This window comes from Adiantum capillus-veneris, chromosome 29, assembly GCF_014529385.1.
Source record: "Adiantum capillus-veneris isolate H3 chromosome 29, ASM1452938v2, whole genome shotgun sequence".
NCBI lineage: Eukaryota > Viridiplantae > Streptophyta > Polypodiopsida > Polypodiales > Pteridaceae > Adiantum > Adiantum capillus-veneris.
This window is the reverse complement of record NC_140959.1, coordinates 35,384,245-35,404,912: the sequence shown is the minus strand read 5'-3', so window position 1 is coordinate 35,404,912 and position 20,668 is coordinate 35,384,245. Positions and strand designations below refer to the sequence as shown.

Genomic DNA, 20,668 nt, shown 5'->3' with positions numbered 1-20,668 from the left:
CTCAAAGAAACCATGCTTCCCATACCATACAGCTTCATTCAAAGTCGCTTTGTTGACAAAGTCTTTTAAGGATCACAGATCCTATTCATTGAGACTGGTATCCAAATCATAAACATGCTTGGTAACATTCTTTTTTGGTCATTTTTACTTAATAAAGAAACTCGCTCGTCCACGATGACAATCTAGGATGCCTCCAGTATCTGAGTGTTCACGAGCGAGGGACTAACTCAAATAAATGACTATCCAGTTTGTCTCCTGGATGTGAGTCTATTGAGGGACTAAAGTAGCCATGCACAAACCACTTGACCAAATTCCTTAATATTCCTAAGTAGCCATTTACCTCTTTCAATAAGAGCTACTTCCATGGCATTTAGCCAAGCCTCAGTGCTCGAATAAAACCTAGCTTTAGTGTGATCCCAACTACAAGTTTTGAGATTACACTTAACAAAACCTTAGAGTTAAAATCTTCAAACAAAGTCAATTTGCCTCTGAATTTCTCATATGTAGGTTTCCAGAGCTAACGCTTTGAAAACAAAAAATTAGCACTGTCTCGATAGTTTGCATTTGGCAACAATTTTCACTAAAGAGTTTGACTCTCTCTCTCTCTCTCTCTCTCTCTCACACACACACACACACACACACACACAGAAGATGACCGAGGATTCATATTTCAACATAAAGCTCAATCTATGTATCGCGCTCGATTGGATCGCTGGTATCTTTTCAACATGCAGCAGTATGATGACTTTGTATGTGATAGGAGGATTGATTATACCCTGTGTCTCGTATCATGCTTCCATCTGGCTGAAACTGTACTTAGGGTCTTTTTCTGCCAATGACTCCCTACCTAGGAAGCGACTTTTTCATGTCAATAATGCTTATCTTAAGCATGAACTTTTCGCATGATGATTGTGGACATCATCCCAACCTTTGACATCTCAAATATATGGTGATATAGACACAACTTGGTTTCAATTGTTATGCGTGTTCAATGCGTCGTCCAAGATTATGGAAGGTTTTATTTGTCACAGTTGAGAGATCAAGTACAACAGGCAAAAGATGCTTGACACATATTAATGCACTTGAACAATACTACCTCTCTTACTGAAACTCAGATGGCTGAGTTACTATCTGCCCGCACTATGTTACGACATAATGTTGAGAGGAAATTGGCCAAATGGTAGACTCGAGCTCGCCAACAAACTTTTACATACAAAGGTTGTGCTTCTAAATAATTTTTCAGCATTCACATCATTCTAGGCAGTCTCAAGCTATTAAGAGAATTAAGCTTTTATCAGGGGAGTCGACCTCCTCCTTACTGGAGCTGGCACAGGCCTTGCAGTCTCATTATGGCAGATCTACTGAAACTCAGATGGCTGAGTTACTATCTGCCCGCACTATGTTACGACATAATGTTGAGAGGAAATTGGCCAAATGGTAGACTCGAGCTCGCCAACAAACTTTTACATACAAAGGTTGTGCTTCTAAATAATTTTTCAGCATTCACATCATTCTAGGCAGTCTCAAGCTATTAAGAGAATTAAGCTTTTATCAGGGGAGTGGACCTCCTCCTTACTGGAGCTGGCACAGGCCTTGCAGTCTCATTATGGCAAGATCTTTTGAGGTTCCTTTACCTCCCACACAAGAAGCTCGCCAAGCGTGTCATTTGTTTTTATCGCATGTTACGTCCATTCTTTCAATGCAACAAGCTCAAGAATTGGAAGTTGATTTCACCGAGTTGGAATTGTACACCAGCGTGCTTGATTGGGCCGTTGGAAAGCTCCCGGTTGGGATGGTCTTACTGTGGGTCTCTTATGTCTCTTATGTCTAGTATTTTGGAGCATTTTTGGCATACCTCGTGTCACAGAAAAGGTCTCAGGCTGTTGTCTATGGACAAGTTGTGTTTTCCCAAGGGCCTTGGAGAGCTGAATATTTTGGATTTGCGAAGTCATGTTTTGGCTCGGAAAGCTACACTATTGCCAACCTTGGTGGAACACCAACAACCCTGGACACTCATGGTATCACATTTGTGTGCGCATATTGCTGCACCGTCCTTTGGTCATTGGCAGCCAACATATTGAAAAGTTATTTTTGGAACGCTTGAAGGGCACTTTCTAGGATGTCCCTTTACTTCTTCTCTCGTTGCTAATTGTAAGATTATCACCTCGCATTTGGAATGGCATGGTCAAAAATTCCCTTCGATTGGAGAGCTTGCATTGGAGCAAGGTTTTCTCTTTGACTTTGGTCCAACGGTCTCCTCGCCAGGCGTATTTTCTTTCTTAAAAAGGAATTTACCAAGTACATCAGGTGGTGGATGACACGGGTCATGTTCTTTCGTTCTCTGATGCAGCATCTCGTTTTTTATTGGGATTCAATTATTCTCCTCTTTGGAGGGAGATTCAAAGGATGCTTGCTGATCTCTCACTTGTTCCTCGTGTGAATGTGGACTCTAGCTATTCTGATTGGAATCTTGCCGATATCAGCCTGGAGCATTCTAGCTGGCAATCCTCTTGCAATCTGATGCGTGGATTGATTGTGAGTCATGGTAATCTGCTGTGGTCACTCTCCAAGCCATCCTTATGGTGGAAACGAACATTGTCTAGCATTTGGCAGAGTCATCTCCCTCTGAAGGAACGTATTTTCCTATGGCTCTGCTTGGTGGGAGCTTCACCTGTTGGCAGCCTATTGCATGCACGGCATATTTCGCCTCTAGTTGTATCAGATGCCATGAAGCTGAGGAGACTGTGCCACACTTATCGTTAGGTTGTCGCTACTCCAGATGCTTCATCCGTCGGATGTCGGCTGCTCTTTGTCTCCGTTTTCCTTTCGGCTTACTTCACATTCAGTTTTGACTTTTTGGGATGCTTCAATCTCCGTAGTCTCAGTTTACGGTCTTTTTTGGCTGGGTCAAATTTTGGGTACTATGGGCCATTTGGCACTATCGCAACCTTTTAATGTTGACATGTTCCCCTATTTCAAACCGTCGCTTGGTGAAGTGCTGCATTTTGCTCATGATACTGGGGACATTACTCTTGAAGCCTATAGGATTTACTTTTGACTGTTACTAGCCCTCGGAGCCTCATAGTGCTCCGCCTTTTGTATCCCTTCTTTTTCGTGGGTTTTTCTCGCTTTGAGGTTTCCCACTTGTAAATTAAATCAACAAGATTTACAAAAAAAAAGGTGCAAGAGAGAGAGAGAGATATGAAATGAAATGAAATGTAGAATTAACGTCTTCAAAAGGCCAAAATGACATATGAGACCAATTTGTTACAAAACAGTGAATCTCATACCATGTTTGGGTACAAAAGAACTAGAACAAAGATACTACTACTAGAATTCATCCTCATCTCCACTCTGGATGTCGAGAGAGTATGGCTCGAATCCGCTCTTGTAGTCTACATCGATGCTGTGTAGCCCCTCTCCTCAATTGTGGCCATCTGGATCTCCGTAGCTCCAGTGCTCCGTCGATGAGAGTGCCGGTAGTGGTCGAATGAGTGTGGGCCAAGCTCTGCAATGATGGATGCTCCTCTGGCTGTCCCATATCAGTGAAAAGAAATCTGTAATAAGTCTCTGGGACTCTCTCTAGCTCTCCCCAGTAAAGTGTCTCTATATCTGTGTAACTCAAGTAGATATAGCCCAAGACATCTCTAATCCTCATAACTCATGACCCTAGAGAAAGAACCGAAACCCTCTCTGAATAAGGGGCCCCCTAGAGAGAGAGAGAGAGAGAGAGAGAGAGAGAGAGAGAGAGAGAGAGAAGCCAAATTGGCCTATTTGATGAAACAATGTAGTAAATATCCGTGTCTCTATGAACAAAATGTGTATATCTTGTCAATGCCCCAACTAGAGCCAAAAACAACTTACAAAACGTGAACAGATGCCTTTGCTTCATCTGAAAATGCACGAAGCCAAGTGTCTGAGTATCACTAAGAGGTACAACCTTTGCGTCGTTTGCCATACCATCCTCTATAGACTGGACACGTCCTCTAGGCTCTATCAAGGCAGTAGAAATTGGGCAAGAGTGCTATCCTACGGCAAGTCTTTGAGTGTATCTGGAGAATATCCGCTATTGGAGTTGGAATTACAGTGGTGGTTGGCATCAAATTGGCCCCCAATGGACCCTCGTTAAGGTATTTATATAATACTCATTCCAATTACCATATTTGAAGAAGCCTAGTATTGTTATTGATTGTTACTACCTCCCTCTATGAAGGCTTGGCAATCTGTGTACCTTCTGTCTCTAGAGGGTGTGGTAGCCGTTTTAGAGCTCCCTCTCCGAAAATGAACCCTGGTTCTCTGTCACCTTGCACCACCATGGTAGGCCTCTATTCTACCATCGGAAGTTGATAGGACAAAATTTTTGAAGAAAAGTTCACCAGCGTCAAGGTCTTGCAATCCTTGTTCTCATGATTCACCGCATTACCGGACAACCCTGTATCCCAAAGTGACCCGGAACGGCAACAAGGAACGGGAACGGGGGCCTCCAGAACGTTTCCAAAACGCGCCCCCCCCCCCCCCCCCCCCAAAAAGGCAGAACAGGAAAGGGGGCCGGAGCGGTAAGTTTAAAATATGCTTAAACTAGGTTGGATTCAACATAGTAGAGAGCCATACACACCCATTAGTCCAAGTAGAATCCTATTTAGGCATGCTCTGCAATGATTTCAGTGGGGAGTGATGGAGAGGTGGAGTCTTGACTCTCAAGCTTGAGCCTTAAGGCTTAAAGCCTTGAGGCCCAAGGGAGAGGGAGAGAGGTGATGAATGAGTGAATCATGACTCGAGACTCGAGAGTCGAGAGAGATGGAGAGATGGAGAGGTGGAGCTTGAGGGAGAAGTGAAGCGGCAACTTGCAAGCGTCAAGCTTGAGCCTTGAGGCTTAAAGCCTTGAGGCCCAAGGGAGGGAGAGAGCGTGCCTTGGGAGAGAGAGAGAGTGCCTTGCCTTGCCTTGGCCCTTGACTCTTGAGAGAGGAAAGTTGAGGGGGATAATAGATATGGCTTATGCTTCATTGCCTTGAGGGCCTTGGTTTATATAGGAGAGGAGAAGACCCCCTCTCTTCCATCTCCCCCCAAAATTATGCAAGGCGTTCAAAAAATCACAACCGAAAAGTTTTTGAAATCTGTCCAACGGACAATTTTTTTGAACCGCCCATTCCGGCTGCCGTTCCGGTGAACGTTTCGTTCCGCCTGCGTTTCTGTTCCGACTGCCCGACCCCTTTGGGAACGCGTTCCAGGAACGAGAGGGGCCGTTCCGCCCGTTCCCTGTTACTCTGCTGTATCCGCCTTTATATAATATATAGAAGTTGGGATTTGGTGCATGTACGTCATCACTTGCTCTACAATTCGCCCCGTTCTTGCCTTCACTACCCTCAATAGTTGTTCACAATCCTGTGTGAGCTGGAAAACCTCCCAAGCACGAGAGACAGAATAGAGAGGACTCTAACTCGACTTTAAAAAAATGGGAGCCCAAGGAGGTCCAAGAGCTTGAGTTGTACCACCTACTCATGAGTCATGATTCAACTGTCGCATGGCACTGACTATGGGAGCCCCGCCCACTGACCATCACTGAGGACCCCAAGAGATGGCATGCCTATGCACAAAGACTATCACGAACTTGGATAGCCATTGATGCTAGAGCCTCCGAATCCACGCTCGGCCATGTCCATATTTCTTTATAGCCGCGATGTTGGAGAGGGCTATCCGCTAGATGTAGCATGGCCGCTTGGCAGATCACACAGTCATGCAAAGTGAGCACCTCATATACGCAGCAGGCACACTCGCACCATTCATTGCCTTGCTCAGCAACAAAGCACTAGCAGAGGGATTACCAACACTAGATGTCACGTCATCCATAGCATCGAGACCATGCAACACACATGGGAGGTGCAAGTAGGGTGCTTAGTGCACATTGTTGTGCACACTACATGTGCAAAGTTGAGGGGTGGAGTCCACGCGGGATCTCAAGAGGCCTAGGATGGCCAGAGGGGTGTGTAGCCCGGCACACCAAAGCCTTGGGTCTTGTCCGGTCAAGTGTGAACGGCCAAAGCCCAATCTATTAAAAGGGACTCCTATGGTTGGGAGGTAATTTTGAAGCAGTGCTCCTAAGTGTGAGAGCTTACAGTAGGGCTCTTCATTAGATGCGTACGACGCCTAGGATTACACATAGTAGTATCATTGGTATTAGAGCGAATGGTCTTCACGCTTGTGGGTGAGGGTCCATGTAGATACAAGTAGGTGATATTTTTCTTTGCTTCTATCGATGTGTGAGCGAGGAAAAGAAAAAAGGTAAAGCGCTCATTGTTGAATTTCTAAATGGTTATGTTGGAGATAAGAATGGTTTGGTTGGAAATATGGATGATTCTTATCTAATTTAATGCTAAAGATTGTGTTTGAGACAAATAACACTATCTTTGCATGAAAGATTAAGCCTCATTGATTTAAAGATTGAAGGCCTGCATATAGGATGCAGAAGCTAGATAAGCAAATATGGCGCAGAAGGCAGAGTGATTGTCGGGGTCAATGGCGTTGCCATAGCTACATGGAATGGCTTTAACAAGGAATGGCATTTCATATGCAGTGTCATTCCCATTTCGATTTCCCGTTCTGGGTAACTTTGGTTTTCACTTCCATTGTTTGTGTTTGTATCACCGTACTACCTGGCAATGCCTACTTCGATGAGCCACAACGAGTCCTTGCTCAAGCTGAAGATAGTGGCTCAAACAACATTGTAGGAGCCTTACAGGGCAACAGGTTTTGAATGCAAGGCACAAGGCAAGGCTGTGTTGAACATATTGTGTAACAGCGATTGCCAGCACAGATGGAAATTGAGCGTAGCTGCAAAGGCAACAATATAGGGGCGTAAGGCTCTTGGGACAGGCCTGCTGAGGCTAACCTCCCTCTCTTGCTTATGTTCGCCAGGAATTAACACTGGCCTAACATACCCAAAGGCTGTTTCTTATAAGGAGCATAACTAACCTTCGCTAGCAACTACAGGGCCCACACATGCTTAAACTTGCATGGATGGGGCTGCTAATGCCACATCATAAGGTAATGGTGAGGGGGAAAGGGTCTACTTGCTGGCTACATCTTCTGTTGGGCTGCAGGTTTGCACAAGGAGAAGTTGCAAACAGGGGGTAGAGCTGGCTCATAGCCACGTGTCCTCCTAGCTAGTCTAAGCCCATTATAATTTATCTCTAACTCTCCATCACACTGTCTTTGCATTATTTAAATGATTTTTTTTTAATGAGAAAGAAACGAAGGGAAAAGAGAGAGTGATGAAGAGGAGTCGGCTTAGAGGACTCCCAAAAGACAGGGTCAAGTGGCAACTTTTATAAAAAAATAGAGAAACCCAAAAATTTATTTAAAACTTCGTTTTTTTAATTAAAAAAAGGCTCGCATGCAGGAGAAGGGGCCACAAATCCAATCCATTACAAGTCAGCACAAAATGATCCCAAGAGTGGCGTTCCACATGAAGCATGTTAGAGTGACCAGTAGTATTATCCGCAAAATTTGGTAAATTATTGAAATCCTCACAGAGAAATGCATAGGAACACCAACAATATGAGGAGACAGCACTCCACAACCGTGCCCTTTCATCACATGATGTGTATGCATATAATCCGCCAAATTCAAAGACTTCCCCATCAACAATACATTGAACGACCATCCATCTCCCATCCGGGTCATTGAAAACCAAAGCTTGGAATAGCTCGTGCCCAACAAGCATAAGCACTCCAGAAAAACCAGCTGATCCTACATAAGCTATCCAATAGCCCGCAAAGTAAGAAGGTTTTCCAACAAAATGATGTTGGTTATGCTCTTATAGAACAACTATGCCCACTTTGCATGTATGTACATAGTGTCACATAAGTCGCCACTTTTCATGAATGCATAACCCACGCACATTATAGGATATGCAATTTAAAGAACTATGCATCTTGCTTGTATAGTATATACAGTGGACGAGGAAACAAAAAAGATACTTAAGTATTGGTGCCCATTGGCACATCCTCACCATCGCATGAGGAGACGTAGCATAACCTAGACCAGGAGGACTCAAGGGAGGTAAAGAGGCTTCCCCTGTAACTACTTCCTTGTACGAGTGAACAACCTTATCCCAGGCCTCAACCAAAGAAGTGTTGTTGTTACAAGGGATTTTTTTCTGAGGAACATTTTCCAATGGGGGCACATAATTGCGAGAGGATGCCGGAGTGCGGGCTTTAACAGTTTTCTTAATTCTAGCCAATTCTGAGAGGTTGAAACCTACTCTTCAACTTTATCTTTGGCATTCGGTGAAGCAAGGAATGTTTGCAATTGTGATTGATTTCCTTTGCAAGGTGGAAGCTGATGCACTCTTGGTTTGTACCTCAAGAGAAAATTTCAGAGGTTGTGGAGGTTGAGGGGAGGGGATAGCTGAAGGAGGTGGCTGCGATTTGGTTCCGAACATTTAAACGGCATATGACCAAATTTGCCACAATGGAAGCAAGAATTTGCAAATTTACCCCATTTAAGTTTGAATGGGTGCTTTCCAACCACTATATCGCCAGAGTCAACCGAAATGCCTGCTAGTGTAGGGATGTCAGTATCCCACAAAATACAAAAACGATTTGTGTTTGCATCCAACTTAGGAGGGCAAATGACCTTGCCTAACTGGGCAGCCAACAAAGAAAGAAAGCAACGCCAAGTGCGTGGAAAACCCACCACCTCAACCCAAAGAGGGCACTTATAGCAAATAAGGCTCTGATAATCCTTGGTGAGAGCCTAGGGCAATACATAAGTCATTTGCGTATTGAAGAAGAGAGGAGACATTTCAAGCAAAACATCTCGAGCATCCATGTGTGCCAGTAAGACCTCATAAAATCCTCTTGCGCCAAAATAAACCCCTCGGACTGCTTGCCGTTTGAGCAGAAAATCAACCCATTGAGCTATATCCTGAGCAGTAGGCATTTTACCCGAGAAGAAGAGAATCACCGCATTCAGGACATATTGAGCAATAGGATCCATAAGCTCCTGTACCAAAATATGTACTTCCGTAACATGAGCAGGCCCTTCCCAGGCTTGACGTGCATCTTCAAAATTCTCATGCAAACATTAATAAGGGTCAAGGCATCCATGGCCGAGCTCTCCATGGCTTTCTGGCGCTTGTTAGATACACTGTTCAGTCGAGTCCACCGCCCAACGAGATCACACACCATTACCTGTGGCTTAATCACATAGAGCACACACGCCTATACACAGATGCACACTCACACACACACAATACACATAGAAAGGGGGCGAAGGCTGTAGAAGAGCTACCGAGGGCTGACAGCGCTGGGGTAGTTTGCAGCGCCTCTCTCTTGGGATAGTTTCCTACAACGTTAAACTCTCTTCTCTTCTTCTTCTTCTTCTTCTTCTTCTTTTTCTCTCTCTCTCTCTCTCTCTCTCTCTCTCTCTCTCTCTCTCACACACACACACACACACACACACACACACACACACACACACAAATGAATGGAAGTGGCTGCCTTACGTCACTTCTAAGGTCACTTGGTAGCTGGCCGAAATAGTTGGCAGGAAAAACCGTACTATTCTGCACACATAACCAAGATGAGAAGGTCAAAATAGAGATAGGCAAAGAGTACAGAAACGAGAAGGTCAAAGAGGGCAGAAGCAAAATCGTATAGCTAGAGTTTGCATGCGCTGCTGCAAAGCTTTCTCCTCCTCTTCCTTATCCTCATCCTTGTTCTGAGTGAGATGAGCTCCATCCGAGATAGGGTCGGAGGGCGATGGAGATGGATCTTCGCCTGCACGTAGCGTGAGTATTGTCTGGTTTGTAGAGTTGAGACAGTGAGTTCCCCTTGATTGATGCGGGGAATAAAGTAGGGTGGATGATGTCACAAACTGATGATGTGGCAAAATTGTACGGATTTCCACGATTTCTTTGATTTTTCTGTTGGATGCTTTTGGCAGTGCTAGCTTTTGGGAGACATGGCTTTTGAAGTTTAATGCTTTTGGGGCTTTGCTTTTAGCAACCCTTGTAAAACCTTTATAAGTGACCCAAGGGAGCTCACTTCTCAAAGCATCTGGACTCAGAGTCTGAGAGCGAGCACCGGCGGGCTCAATTGTACTTTGCACACAGATTAATATAAAAGTAAATATTGAAAGGGGCACCAGTCTTAGGGGCCAATATCTCTTGGCACGGAACTACACCGGGCCGTGTCGATTCTCTTTTGGTTTTGTCAGTTAATTTGAAATGAACCCTCTGTTGTGTCGGCAGAATCTTGACTTGGGGTGTCCAAGTTTGTTACAGTGGTATCGGAGCACTGCCGATTTCTCTTCTACCGAGAAATCCGATCCCTTATTTCGCAACACTTCTGGATTCCGAAAAGAATCAGTCGACTTCTTCCGCATTTGGTGATGTGGGAGGAGACCATGCATAAGATTCAAACGAATTAACAGAGGAAGAGTAAGGGCCACCTCGGCCTACTCAATATGATCTTCAAGAGATGCAGCGTAGACAGCAGGTTGATGAGTGTACGAAGCAGATGATTAAATTTGCGAAGGATCCTCAGTTTGCAAAATTTTTGTCTCAGCAATCCATCGCTGAAGTGCACACTCAGTTGCAGAAAGCCACCAAACCACCAATCAAACCGGCACTCAAGAAACCTCCTTCTCCGAGGATGTTTACTGAACAAAATCTTCAAGAGGTGGTTCAGACTCGATTCAATCAGCTTTTGGACACAAAAAATCAATCCAAAAAGCAAGTGAAAAAGCGCAAGAAGGGGATTGACTACCCTGGTTATTTGGGCCGTCAATCTTCCTTTGCATCCGCAAGAAAGCAGAAGAAGCATGTACATTTTGAAGGACTACCCAGTTCTTCTTCTTCCTCTTCTTCTAACAGTTCTCCTAGCACTTCTAACTCGAGCGATGAGGACAGAAAGGACAAAAAGCGAAGCAAAAAGAAAAGTTTCGGAAAGGGCAAGAAAAGGCAAAGAAACCCAGATTTCGCCCAGTTTCTGATAGGTCTACAGAGGAGTCATCCTCTAACAGTTCTGACTCAGATAACCATATGTTTTATGCAAAGAAGAAGCACTTCTACAGAGCCAACCAATATGACTTTCTCGAAGACAAAAGCAAGAAAGAGAAAGAATTTAAAGAAGGTGGATAGTCGATAAAATTTAAATCCTTTTCTAGATTCCGAGATGCTCCAAGGGCTTTGGCCTTCATCCAACAGTTTAACATAGCCTTCTCCGAAGGGCATTACTCAAAGCACTTCAAGATTAGGAGGGCTACATCTTTTCTCAAAGCAAACGCTCAAACATGGTGGTCCACTCTTCTTCTGAGGAAAGAAGCTCCAATCAAGTGCTTGAAATTCAGAAGGCTCTTCATTTCTTCTTGGCTGACCTGGAGTACGAATGGGATATAAGAACCTCTTGGAACCATCTTCAGATGACCAAGGGAGATTTTTTGGAAGCTTATTGCGAGAGGTTTTGGGACTCTTTTCTACCAACCTCTTCATTTAAGAAGGTCGCTTTTAAGGAACAGATTGAGCGGTTTTGTTGTGTACTCCCTACAGAGATCCAAGACTACTGCCTGGAACAAAAGTCAAATTCTATCCAAGGATTAATGGGTAAGCGAAACGGGGTTTCTTGATACGTTCTGGAAATTTGACTTACCCCACTAATGAGATCTTGACTCAGAGAACCCGACAGACCTCCAACAATGAAAGTAGAAAGAAAAGGAGTTCCCAAGAAAAGAAGAATAAGGATACACGACCCCGACTCACTCTTCAAGAAAGAGCAAACTATATCAGAGAGGGGAAGTTTTTTGGTTGCGGGGAACAAGGACACATCTCCGCAAAGTGCCCCAAAACGGCACAGCAAGGACAGATTGAAGACAGGCCAGAGAGTTCGAGAGCAGCAGAGTAACGTGACAGAAAAGGCAAGATGAAAGCAAGACTGGTACGAGACTACATGGGTACTGACCCAAGCCAAATAGATGAAAGTACAGAACTTTGCCGAGCTTGGGGCAAAGTGAAAGATCAAGAAGCCCTGATCTTCTTCGATGGAGGAGCCAAGGCCAACTTCATTTCACCTCAATTGGCGGCACAGCTCGAGATTACACCCGACAGGATGGGACCACCTGCAGAGGCAGTTCTAGCGGCGCCCGGACGGGACATAGCCATTACACTTGTCATTGGCAAACTTCGGTTGCATTGTCAGGGGTATTTAGGGCACAAGGACTTCTACATCATGCCTTTGGAAGGCTGTGATGTTCTCTTGAGGTCCCTTGGTACCATAAGAACAACGCCGTGGTCGACTACCAAGCAAAGAAAGCAACCTTGACGAATGAAAAGGGCCGAAAATTTGTACTTGATATAAAATTGAAGGGCGAGTTCGTCCCTATTGTATCCGCTTCGGCCATTTCCAAATTTATGAAATCCAGTCTCTTTGTTTACTCGATCTACTTGAAAGAGTTAAATGATGAACACAAAACGACATGTTTGAACTTGATAAAGAACGCCAAGATTTTCTCCACACACATGCTGATTGTTTCTCTGAGGGCCTGCCAGGCAAGTTACCCCCATCTCGTCCTGAGGGTCACACCATTGATCTGATTTCTGGAAGCACACACCTAACCAGCCACCTTACCGTGTTAGCCGAGCCCAAAATGAAGAGATCATGAACCAAGAGAGACCTTCTAGAAATGGTCTTATCCAGCCGAGTACTTCACCCTACTGCTCTCAGGTGTTGTTGGTATTAAAGAAAGACGAATCTTGGAGAATGTGCATTGATTACAGAGCTCTCAATAAAATCACTATCAAAAACAGATTTCCAATTCCAAGGATCGATGATATTCTTGACCGACTTCAGGAATCCTCTTGTTTCAGCAGGATTGGTTTGAAAAGCGGATATCATCAAATCCGAATCACTCCGGGAGATGTCTACAAGACAGCCTTTCGGACAAGTTTCGGTTTATATGAATTTTTCGTGATGCCCTGTGGCCTTACCAATGCTCCCGCAACTTTCAACCGAATGACGGATAGGATTTTTCGAGAGTATCGATCTTTTGTCGGCACTTCCTTTGATGACATTATTGTCTTCTCCAAGGATGAAGCAGAACATCGACACCATCTGCTACAGGTCTTTCAAGCATTGCGGGATCACAAATTAGTTATCAATGCCAAAAAGAGTGAATTTTCCTTGCCGGAGATACTTTTTGGGACACATCGTCTCAGCAGCAGAAGTACAAATGGGCCCGGTCAAGATTGAAACTATACTGACTGCCAGATTTGAAGAATGTTCATAAAGTTAGAAGCTTCTTGGGCTTGTGTTCTTACTAGCGACAGTTCATTCGAAAGTTTGCAGAGGTAGCTTCCCCTTTGCACATATTGACACAGAAAGAAGTCCCTTTCTCGTGGGGACCGACATAGGTGACTGCCTTTCAGACACTTAAAGAAAAACTGACTACTTGACCAGTGTTGACTTTGCCGGATTTACGAAAGTCATTTGAAGTATATTGTGATGCTTGTGGTCGTAGTCTGGGTGCGGTCTTAATTCAAGAAGACCATGTCATTGCCTACGAGAGCCGATTGTTTTCAAAGCCGGAATTGACAGCACAGATATATGAGAAAGACATTTTGGTGGTTATCCATGCTCTTACTCAGTGGCAACATTACCTACTCGGAGCCGATTTCACGATCTTTACTAATCATCAGAGTTTACGCTATTTCTTGTCACAGAAGCAGCTTTCGGAAAAGTAGACGAGGTGAGCTAACATCTTGTCATAGTTTCACTTCCAAATTGTCCATGTTCAGGGACAGAAAAACTTCGTGGCACATGCCTTGTCTCGGAAGCCCCTAGTCTTGGCTATTTCCGCAATTCATCATAGAAGCTTTGAGGACATGGTTGATCAGTACGCCACAGATCTGGATCTTTTTGATGTATTCGCTTGAATACAAAATGAGGAGGTAGTAGCGCGATATTCCATATGAGATGGCTGCTTGATGAAGAAATCGATGTTGTGCGTCACACAGCCGCAAGCCAGATCATTTAGCGAGACTGTTCATTGCACAGATTTTCAAACTACATGGCATGCCTGAGACAATAATCTTTGTCAGAGATCCCCGATTCACGAGTTTGTTTTGGAGGACTATTTGGGAGAACATTGGCACACGGTTGTAGTTCTCATTATCATTCCACCCGCAAACACATGGGCATTCTAAGATTGCACATTCAGTTGTTCTGGATTTATTGAAGTGGAGGAAAGCGAGGAGATACTTGTTCTAGAACAGATTTTGGCACACAACAAGGACAGAAAGATAAAAGGTAAAGCGATTAAGCGGTTCTTGGTTAAATTCAAGAACTATCCTGCATTGCATGCGAAGAGGATTGAGGAGGAGGACCTAGCAGATACTCCTCAGATTTTGAAACTCTACCTTGAAGCATTCGGTTTAGCATGGTCTACTCCGATAGAACCCCAAATTCAGCAAGGCTGAATCTAGTGCAACGGGTTTGCACAAGAGGGGAGTCACTCCGCTCCTTTGTCAACGGATTACCCCGATTTTTTAATAAAGTCACCGATGTCCCCTTTGGGTTTCAAGGATACTAATGGGCTGACCAGTATTCTATTGTATGACTTTATGACACGAATTCCCGAAACTGAATATGATTGATTTGTACTTGACTTGCTTGTGTACGAACTGAAAGACGAAATGACTACAACAGTTCGGTCTCATAAATCTCTATAGACATGATTGCAATAAGGATTAGATAATCGGGCATCCTTGAGGTCCGGAATGGATCTAGATGCGATTACTAAATACGTTGCCGATGGTCATGGTCTGAGATTTGGAATGAATTTGTCTGTGATTTGTCATGTGATGTCAAGTGATGTGATTGTCGTTTTGTACAAGTGCTAGATGTGTCGTGTCTAGTGCGTCGGTACTAACAGTCAGTGTCTACTAAGACAGTTTATGGTCTCTGTCTGTTTTGCAGGCGTAATCGAGGGCGATTACAATTCTTTCAAGAGGGGGGTATGTCACAAACTCATGACGTGGCGAAACTGTACAGATTTCCGCAATTTCTGTTGGCTGCTTTTGGCAACGCTAGCTTTTGGGAGACATGGCTTTTGAAGTTAAATGCTTTTGGGGCTCTGCTTTTAGCAACCCTTGTAAAACCTTTATAAGTGACCCAAGGGGGCTCACTTCTCAGAGCATCTGGACGTAGAGTCTGAGAACGAGCACCCGCGGGCTCAGTTGTACTTTGCTCACGGATTAATATAAAAATAAATACCGAAAGGGGTGCCAGTCTTTGGGGCCAATATCTCTTGGCACAGTCTACAGAACTACGCCTGGCCATGTCAATTCTCTTTTGGTTTTGTTAATTAATTTGAAGTGAATCTCTGCTGTGTCGCGGTAGAATCTTGACTTGGGTTGTCCAAGTTTGTTACAGATAAGCTGAAGCAGCTCGTCATCACCATTTTGATGGGGAGGTATTTGAATGTTATTGGTAGTTATCAAATGAAACAAGCTACTTGATAAAAGTACACACTACCTCAAGTTTGGCCTCACTTAAGACTCTTGAGTAGTGTGCTCCCGTTTTTTACGCCGCGTGAGAGTCCTCTCTATTCTGTCTCTAGCGCTTGGGAGGTCTGTCAACTCGCACCAAATTGTGAGCAACTATTAAGGGTAGTGAAGGCAAGAACGGGGCGAACTACGTAGCAAGGGATGGATAAGATGAGGCAACGGGTTCCACGCATTGCTCTTTAGACGTGGGATGCAAACCCCACCTCTAGTAAGTGCAAAGCCCCCCCCCCCCCTTTTTCTCACGGGCTTGGCTTCTTATGGACCGTCTTCGGATCTCGCGGAACCCAACATGCTTTGAGTGGCTAACAAAGCTCAGCAGGCTAGAGGGACGGTGGAGCCGAGTCTAAGGTTTGGGGTGCCGACAACAATGAGTTTTCTTAATTGGGCTGCAGTGTGAACAAGCAATGTGAAAAGCATTTCCCCACAACAAGTTATATGCTGCTTGTATCGCTACGGAAGGTCCGAACCCCATGTGGCTAGATGGAACTCGGGAGGCAAGACTCGATAGGCTTGGCCCACGTTGCCCTTGACGGGGAGATACTCGGCGCAAGTGGGTGGCGTCGCTACCTATCCCTCACCCCAACATGACCCCAAGACGTTGCATGCAAAACGACATGTATGGTGGTGGAAGCGCGTGGCATGATATGGCACCCGGTGCCTGGAGGCGAAGCTTCAAGCCGCGTCTATGAGAAAGAGAGTCATCCTTGAGTCGTTGGGTGCCCAAGACCCTGTCCTCCCTGCATTTTGGCCACAACAACATGCTTCTATGCGGCTTTATTGCCTAATGCTGGATGATCGAGCATCTCAACATCGGTAGATCGTTTTTTTGGATGATTCGGACTATGCACGGTGGCGTGCGCTTTGCTACGGGCCGTGGCCTAAGCTTCACCTCCTAGGGTGGCAGATGCGCGATGCCACACAATGGCTCATCCTATCAACATCATGCAGTCTTGCATTTGAGTGGGATGCGAGAGCACTAAGGTCGAGCAAGCGGCATTGTCAAGTTGCCTGTGTGACCAAGGATAGCTACCCGTTGGGATCTGCTATGCTTCTCTCAAAGATTAAGCCATACATGTGTAAGTAAAAACTCTACAAATGGCTCATCACTCATGTTATAGCATCTTCAATGGTATCTTGCTACTCGGATAACCGCAGTAATTCTACAGCTAATCATACATGCACCAAATCCCAACTTGTGTGTATCATATAAAAGGCTAATACGGGGTTGTCCAATAATGCCGTGAATCATGATAACTTCGGACTTCACCAATTGCAAGACCTTGACGTTGGTGAAGCTTTCTTCAAGATTTTTTTCCATCAACTTCTGATGGTAGGATATAGGCCTACCAAGGTGGTGCAAGGTGAGAGAATTAGGGTTCAATTCCGGAGAGACAAAAGGTACACAAATTGCCAAGTCTCGATAGGCAGAGATAGTGACAATCAATAACAATACTCGGCTTTTTCAAATATGGTAATTAGAATGAGTAAAATATAAATCCCTTCGGAGGGCCCATTTGGGGGCCAGTTGGTGCCACCGACTACTATAATTCCAACTGCAATAGCGGATATTTTTGTAGCAACGCAAAAGCTCATAGTTGGATCTCAGGGCGAGGAGAGTGGTCCACCTCCTTTAGTGTGCACTGATGATCCGATCTTCCTAACGGAGGCACGCTCTTTGCCTTTATTGGCTGGGACATGGATTTGGCGAGATTACTTCCTATTGTGGTGGTCTTCGACACCGGTGACCGGAGTAATGATAAATAGGAAAAGTTGGGGGCATTCGTATAGCATTGTCAAAGGTCAGCCAATAGCTCGCGACTACCGTAATTCCAACTGCAATAGCAGATATTTTTGTAGCAACTCAAAAGCTCATAGTTGGATCTCAGGGCGAGGATTGGATCTCAGGGCCAGGAGAGTGGTCCGCCTCCTTTGGTGTGCACTGATCGCTCTAATCTTCCTAACGGAGACACGCTCTTTGCCATTATTGGCTGGGACATGGATTTGGCAAGATTACTTCCTATTGTGGTGGTCTTCGACACCGGAGTAATGATAAATAGGGACATTTGGGGGCATTCGTATAGCATTGTCAAAGGTCAGCCAATAGCTCCTAAGAACCGTACACTCTCTCTAAGAAGTCGGAGAAGCTTTACCAATACCAACACTCATGGATGGTAGGATCTGCTCAATACTTGGGCCCTGTACTTTAAATTGAATTGGGTAAGGACTTGGACAATATCAAAGTATGGCGGGGGCTAGGGAGACCTTGACTCACTTGAAAAAGGCTTACAACATATGAAGAGAGCTTAGATGGAGGTACGGTTGAGGACCTTGGACCCTTGGAAGTCCAACCCTACGAAGGATCACAATCAAAAGATACGAGAGAGCAGCAGGTGATTCTTCAGGCGGTGAAGCTAATCTCTCCACAAAATATGGCTATCATTTTGATGACTTGTCTCGCACCAATGTACAAACCTTCTACTCAGGCTTGATTAAGGGATCACTAATTTGACTTGGGAGGAGCTTATTCCCACGGTTTTGGATCAGGAGGATCAGTTATGGAGCTCTCGATTTAGAGGAGGCTCTCTAAGGCCTTGACTAGACAGCCAGCCATCCAAGATATCGAAGCACAAGCAACAACATCTCAAGGATGACACTTCTAAATCTACAGGAAATTATGAGGAGGAGGTAAGTTGTAACAAGTGTGGTGGTCCACGACAGATTCTAAGGAATTGCCCAAAGAAGTCTGGGTCAACCACTATTGCATCAATTTCTGATTGCAAAAAGGAAGCTAACATTACCCATCTTGTGGCTTTCACACACTTGGTTCATCTCCCAGTATCTTCACCAGATACACTCAAAGACTTGCCATAAGATAGCACTCTTGCCCAATTTCTGTTGCCTTGATAGAGAGTAGAGGACATGTCCGGTCTTTAGAGGAAGGTATGGCAAACGACGCAAAGGTTGTACCTCTTACTGATACTCTTACAAGGGACACTTGGCTTGCATTCCCAGATGAATCAAAGGCCTCCGGTCGTGTCTTGTAAGCTATTTCCGGCTCTAGTTGGGGCGTTGACAAGATATAGAGATATTTACTACATTGTTTCGTCTGATAGGCCAATTTGGCTTCTCTCAAACATTAATAAAATCTCAATCTCTCTCTCTCTCTCTCTCTCTCTCTCTCTCTCTCTCTCTCTCTCTCTCTCTCTCTCTCACACACACACCCACACACAGACACACACACACACACTTTTTTTTTTTTTTAGTAATGTCAGATTGAATTACTGATGGGAAACCTCAAGTCAAGGAAAACCCATAGAAAATATTACGAGTGGTAAATCAGAAACAGTCGAGCTCGTAATGTAGAGAGGGGAGCTCCTCCAAGTCATAGGCAGCTTTGAGAGACTGCCGAAGAGATGTTTTGAAGAAGGGTGCATACTCCACTTGAATCTGCTGAAACATGAGGAAATTACGTGCACTCCACACTATCCATAGCACCCAGAATCTAACCCATTCGAAAAAGTGTGCATATGGCTAAAACAACAGCGCAAGCACCCCAAAAAGCCAGAAATATCGACCAAAAGGTATTCCAAGGGAGCGCACACAAAGAGTTGTAGAGATATAGTCTACAACCTGTTTCGTATGAGAACAAGACCACAGTAAATGTGGAAAATTCTCAATGTTGGCACCACACTGAACACATCGCGAGGAAGCTAATCTTTTGGAGTGCAAAACCCCGCCAGTTGGGAGGACCCGACTATGCATCTCCACATAAACAATCGCTCCTTTAAAGGAAGCTTAGCATGCCACACTTTCACACACTTTTTTTTGAGGATCAAAATGCATGTTTCAGGACTTTGAAAGTGCCTTCTGAGTACACCACCAACTAAGAGAGGAAATTTATTTGAGACAGCAAAAATGAAGTTGCAGTCTTCTTACAATAAAAGGCAGTGCCATTGATTGGTAAACGACATAGTTGGGCAATTCACCTCTGTAATTCAACCAGAAGGCTGAATAAACAACATTGACCCATTTCTAAAAGGTGAATCACGCATCACATGGTCTACATATTTAAAACAAGAGCATCCGCATCCTAGAAATTAGTCAGAACGGTTGGCGGCTTCAAATTTGCATACGCGCTCCATAAACAGTTCGTACTCGCACTTCTCGTACGCATGGCGCTCATCTAGGCATTTCCAAGGCAGATAAAATTCCTTAAGGCGACACTTGTTGAGTGGAATGAGCAGATGAACGCACTGATCCCGATAGGCTGACGGTATCCAAGCCTCCCACATCTCTTCCTGTGTCGCCACTGGCTCCATTTGCCTGTCTGTCTGACTCGTTCCTGCTCTCTACCTATGGATGGACACTCCATATCACTCACACACACACACACACACACACACACAAATGAATGGAAAGTGGCTGTGCCTTACGTCACTTCTAAGATCATTTGGTAGCTGGCCGAAATAGTTGGCAGGCAAAACCATGCTATTCTGCACACATAAACAAAATGAGAAGGTCAAAATAGAGATAGGCAAAGAGTACAGAAAAGGGAAGGTCAAAGAGGGCAGAAGCAAAATCGTACAGCCAGAGCCTGCATGCGCTGCTGCAAAGCTTTCTCCTCCTCTTCCTTATCCCCATCCTTGTTCTGAGTGAGCTGAGCTCCATCTGCAGCAGAGGCTCGGAGGGCGATGGAGATGGAACTTCGCCTGCAGGTAGCGGTGAGCACTCTCTGGTTTGAGGAGTTGAGACAGAGAGGGCCCCTCGATTGATGCGGGGAATAAAGCAGAGTGGATGAGCTGAAGCAACTCGTCATAGCCATTTTGCTGAGGAGCAATTTGAACGTTATTGGCAGTTATCAGCTAGTTTTTTTTTTCTCGAGACACCAGAGGGCCCACAGGGGAACGTGCTTATCCCTTCCAAATATTAGGGCATAGTCACGCGAGGCTTAATTGTCACTAAGGTGTAGTGAGAAGGAGCGCGAGAAGAGAGAAAAAGAGAATGACCGGCATTCAACTGGCTTAGTTTTAAAACTATACCGTTTTAGGCATAGTAGCACTACGAAGCGGGTCACTGTAGGTGGAAAGTTGACGAGTGTGCATATAA

The 20,668-nt window shown here is 44.8% G+C and overlaps 1 protein-coding gene across 2 annotated transcripts in view; it reads right to left on the bottom strand.

The window, feature by feature from the left end:
• Positions 1–20,407, bottom strand: part of LOC147419034 (LOW protein: ammonium transporter 1-like protein) — an 84,736-nt gene extending 64,329 nt beyond the window's left edge. The window contains exons 1-3 of one of the 2 annotated variants that reach the window (XM_086505687.1): positions 20,148–20,407; positions 19,996–20,055; positions 19,817–19,915 (exon numbers count right to left, since the gene is read on the bottom strand). In XM_086505687.1, coding sequence (XP_086361813.1) covers positions 19,817–19,915; positions 19,996–20,055; positions 20,148–20,384 — 396 coding nt within the window. In that variant the 5' untranslated portion in view covers positions 20,385–20,407. The remainder of the gene's footprint in view (positions 1–19,816; positions 19,916–19,995; positions 20,056–20,147) is intronic. The other variant, XM_086505688.1, reaches the window with a different exon arrangement.
• Positions 20,408–20,668: the final 261 nt, after the last annotated feature.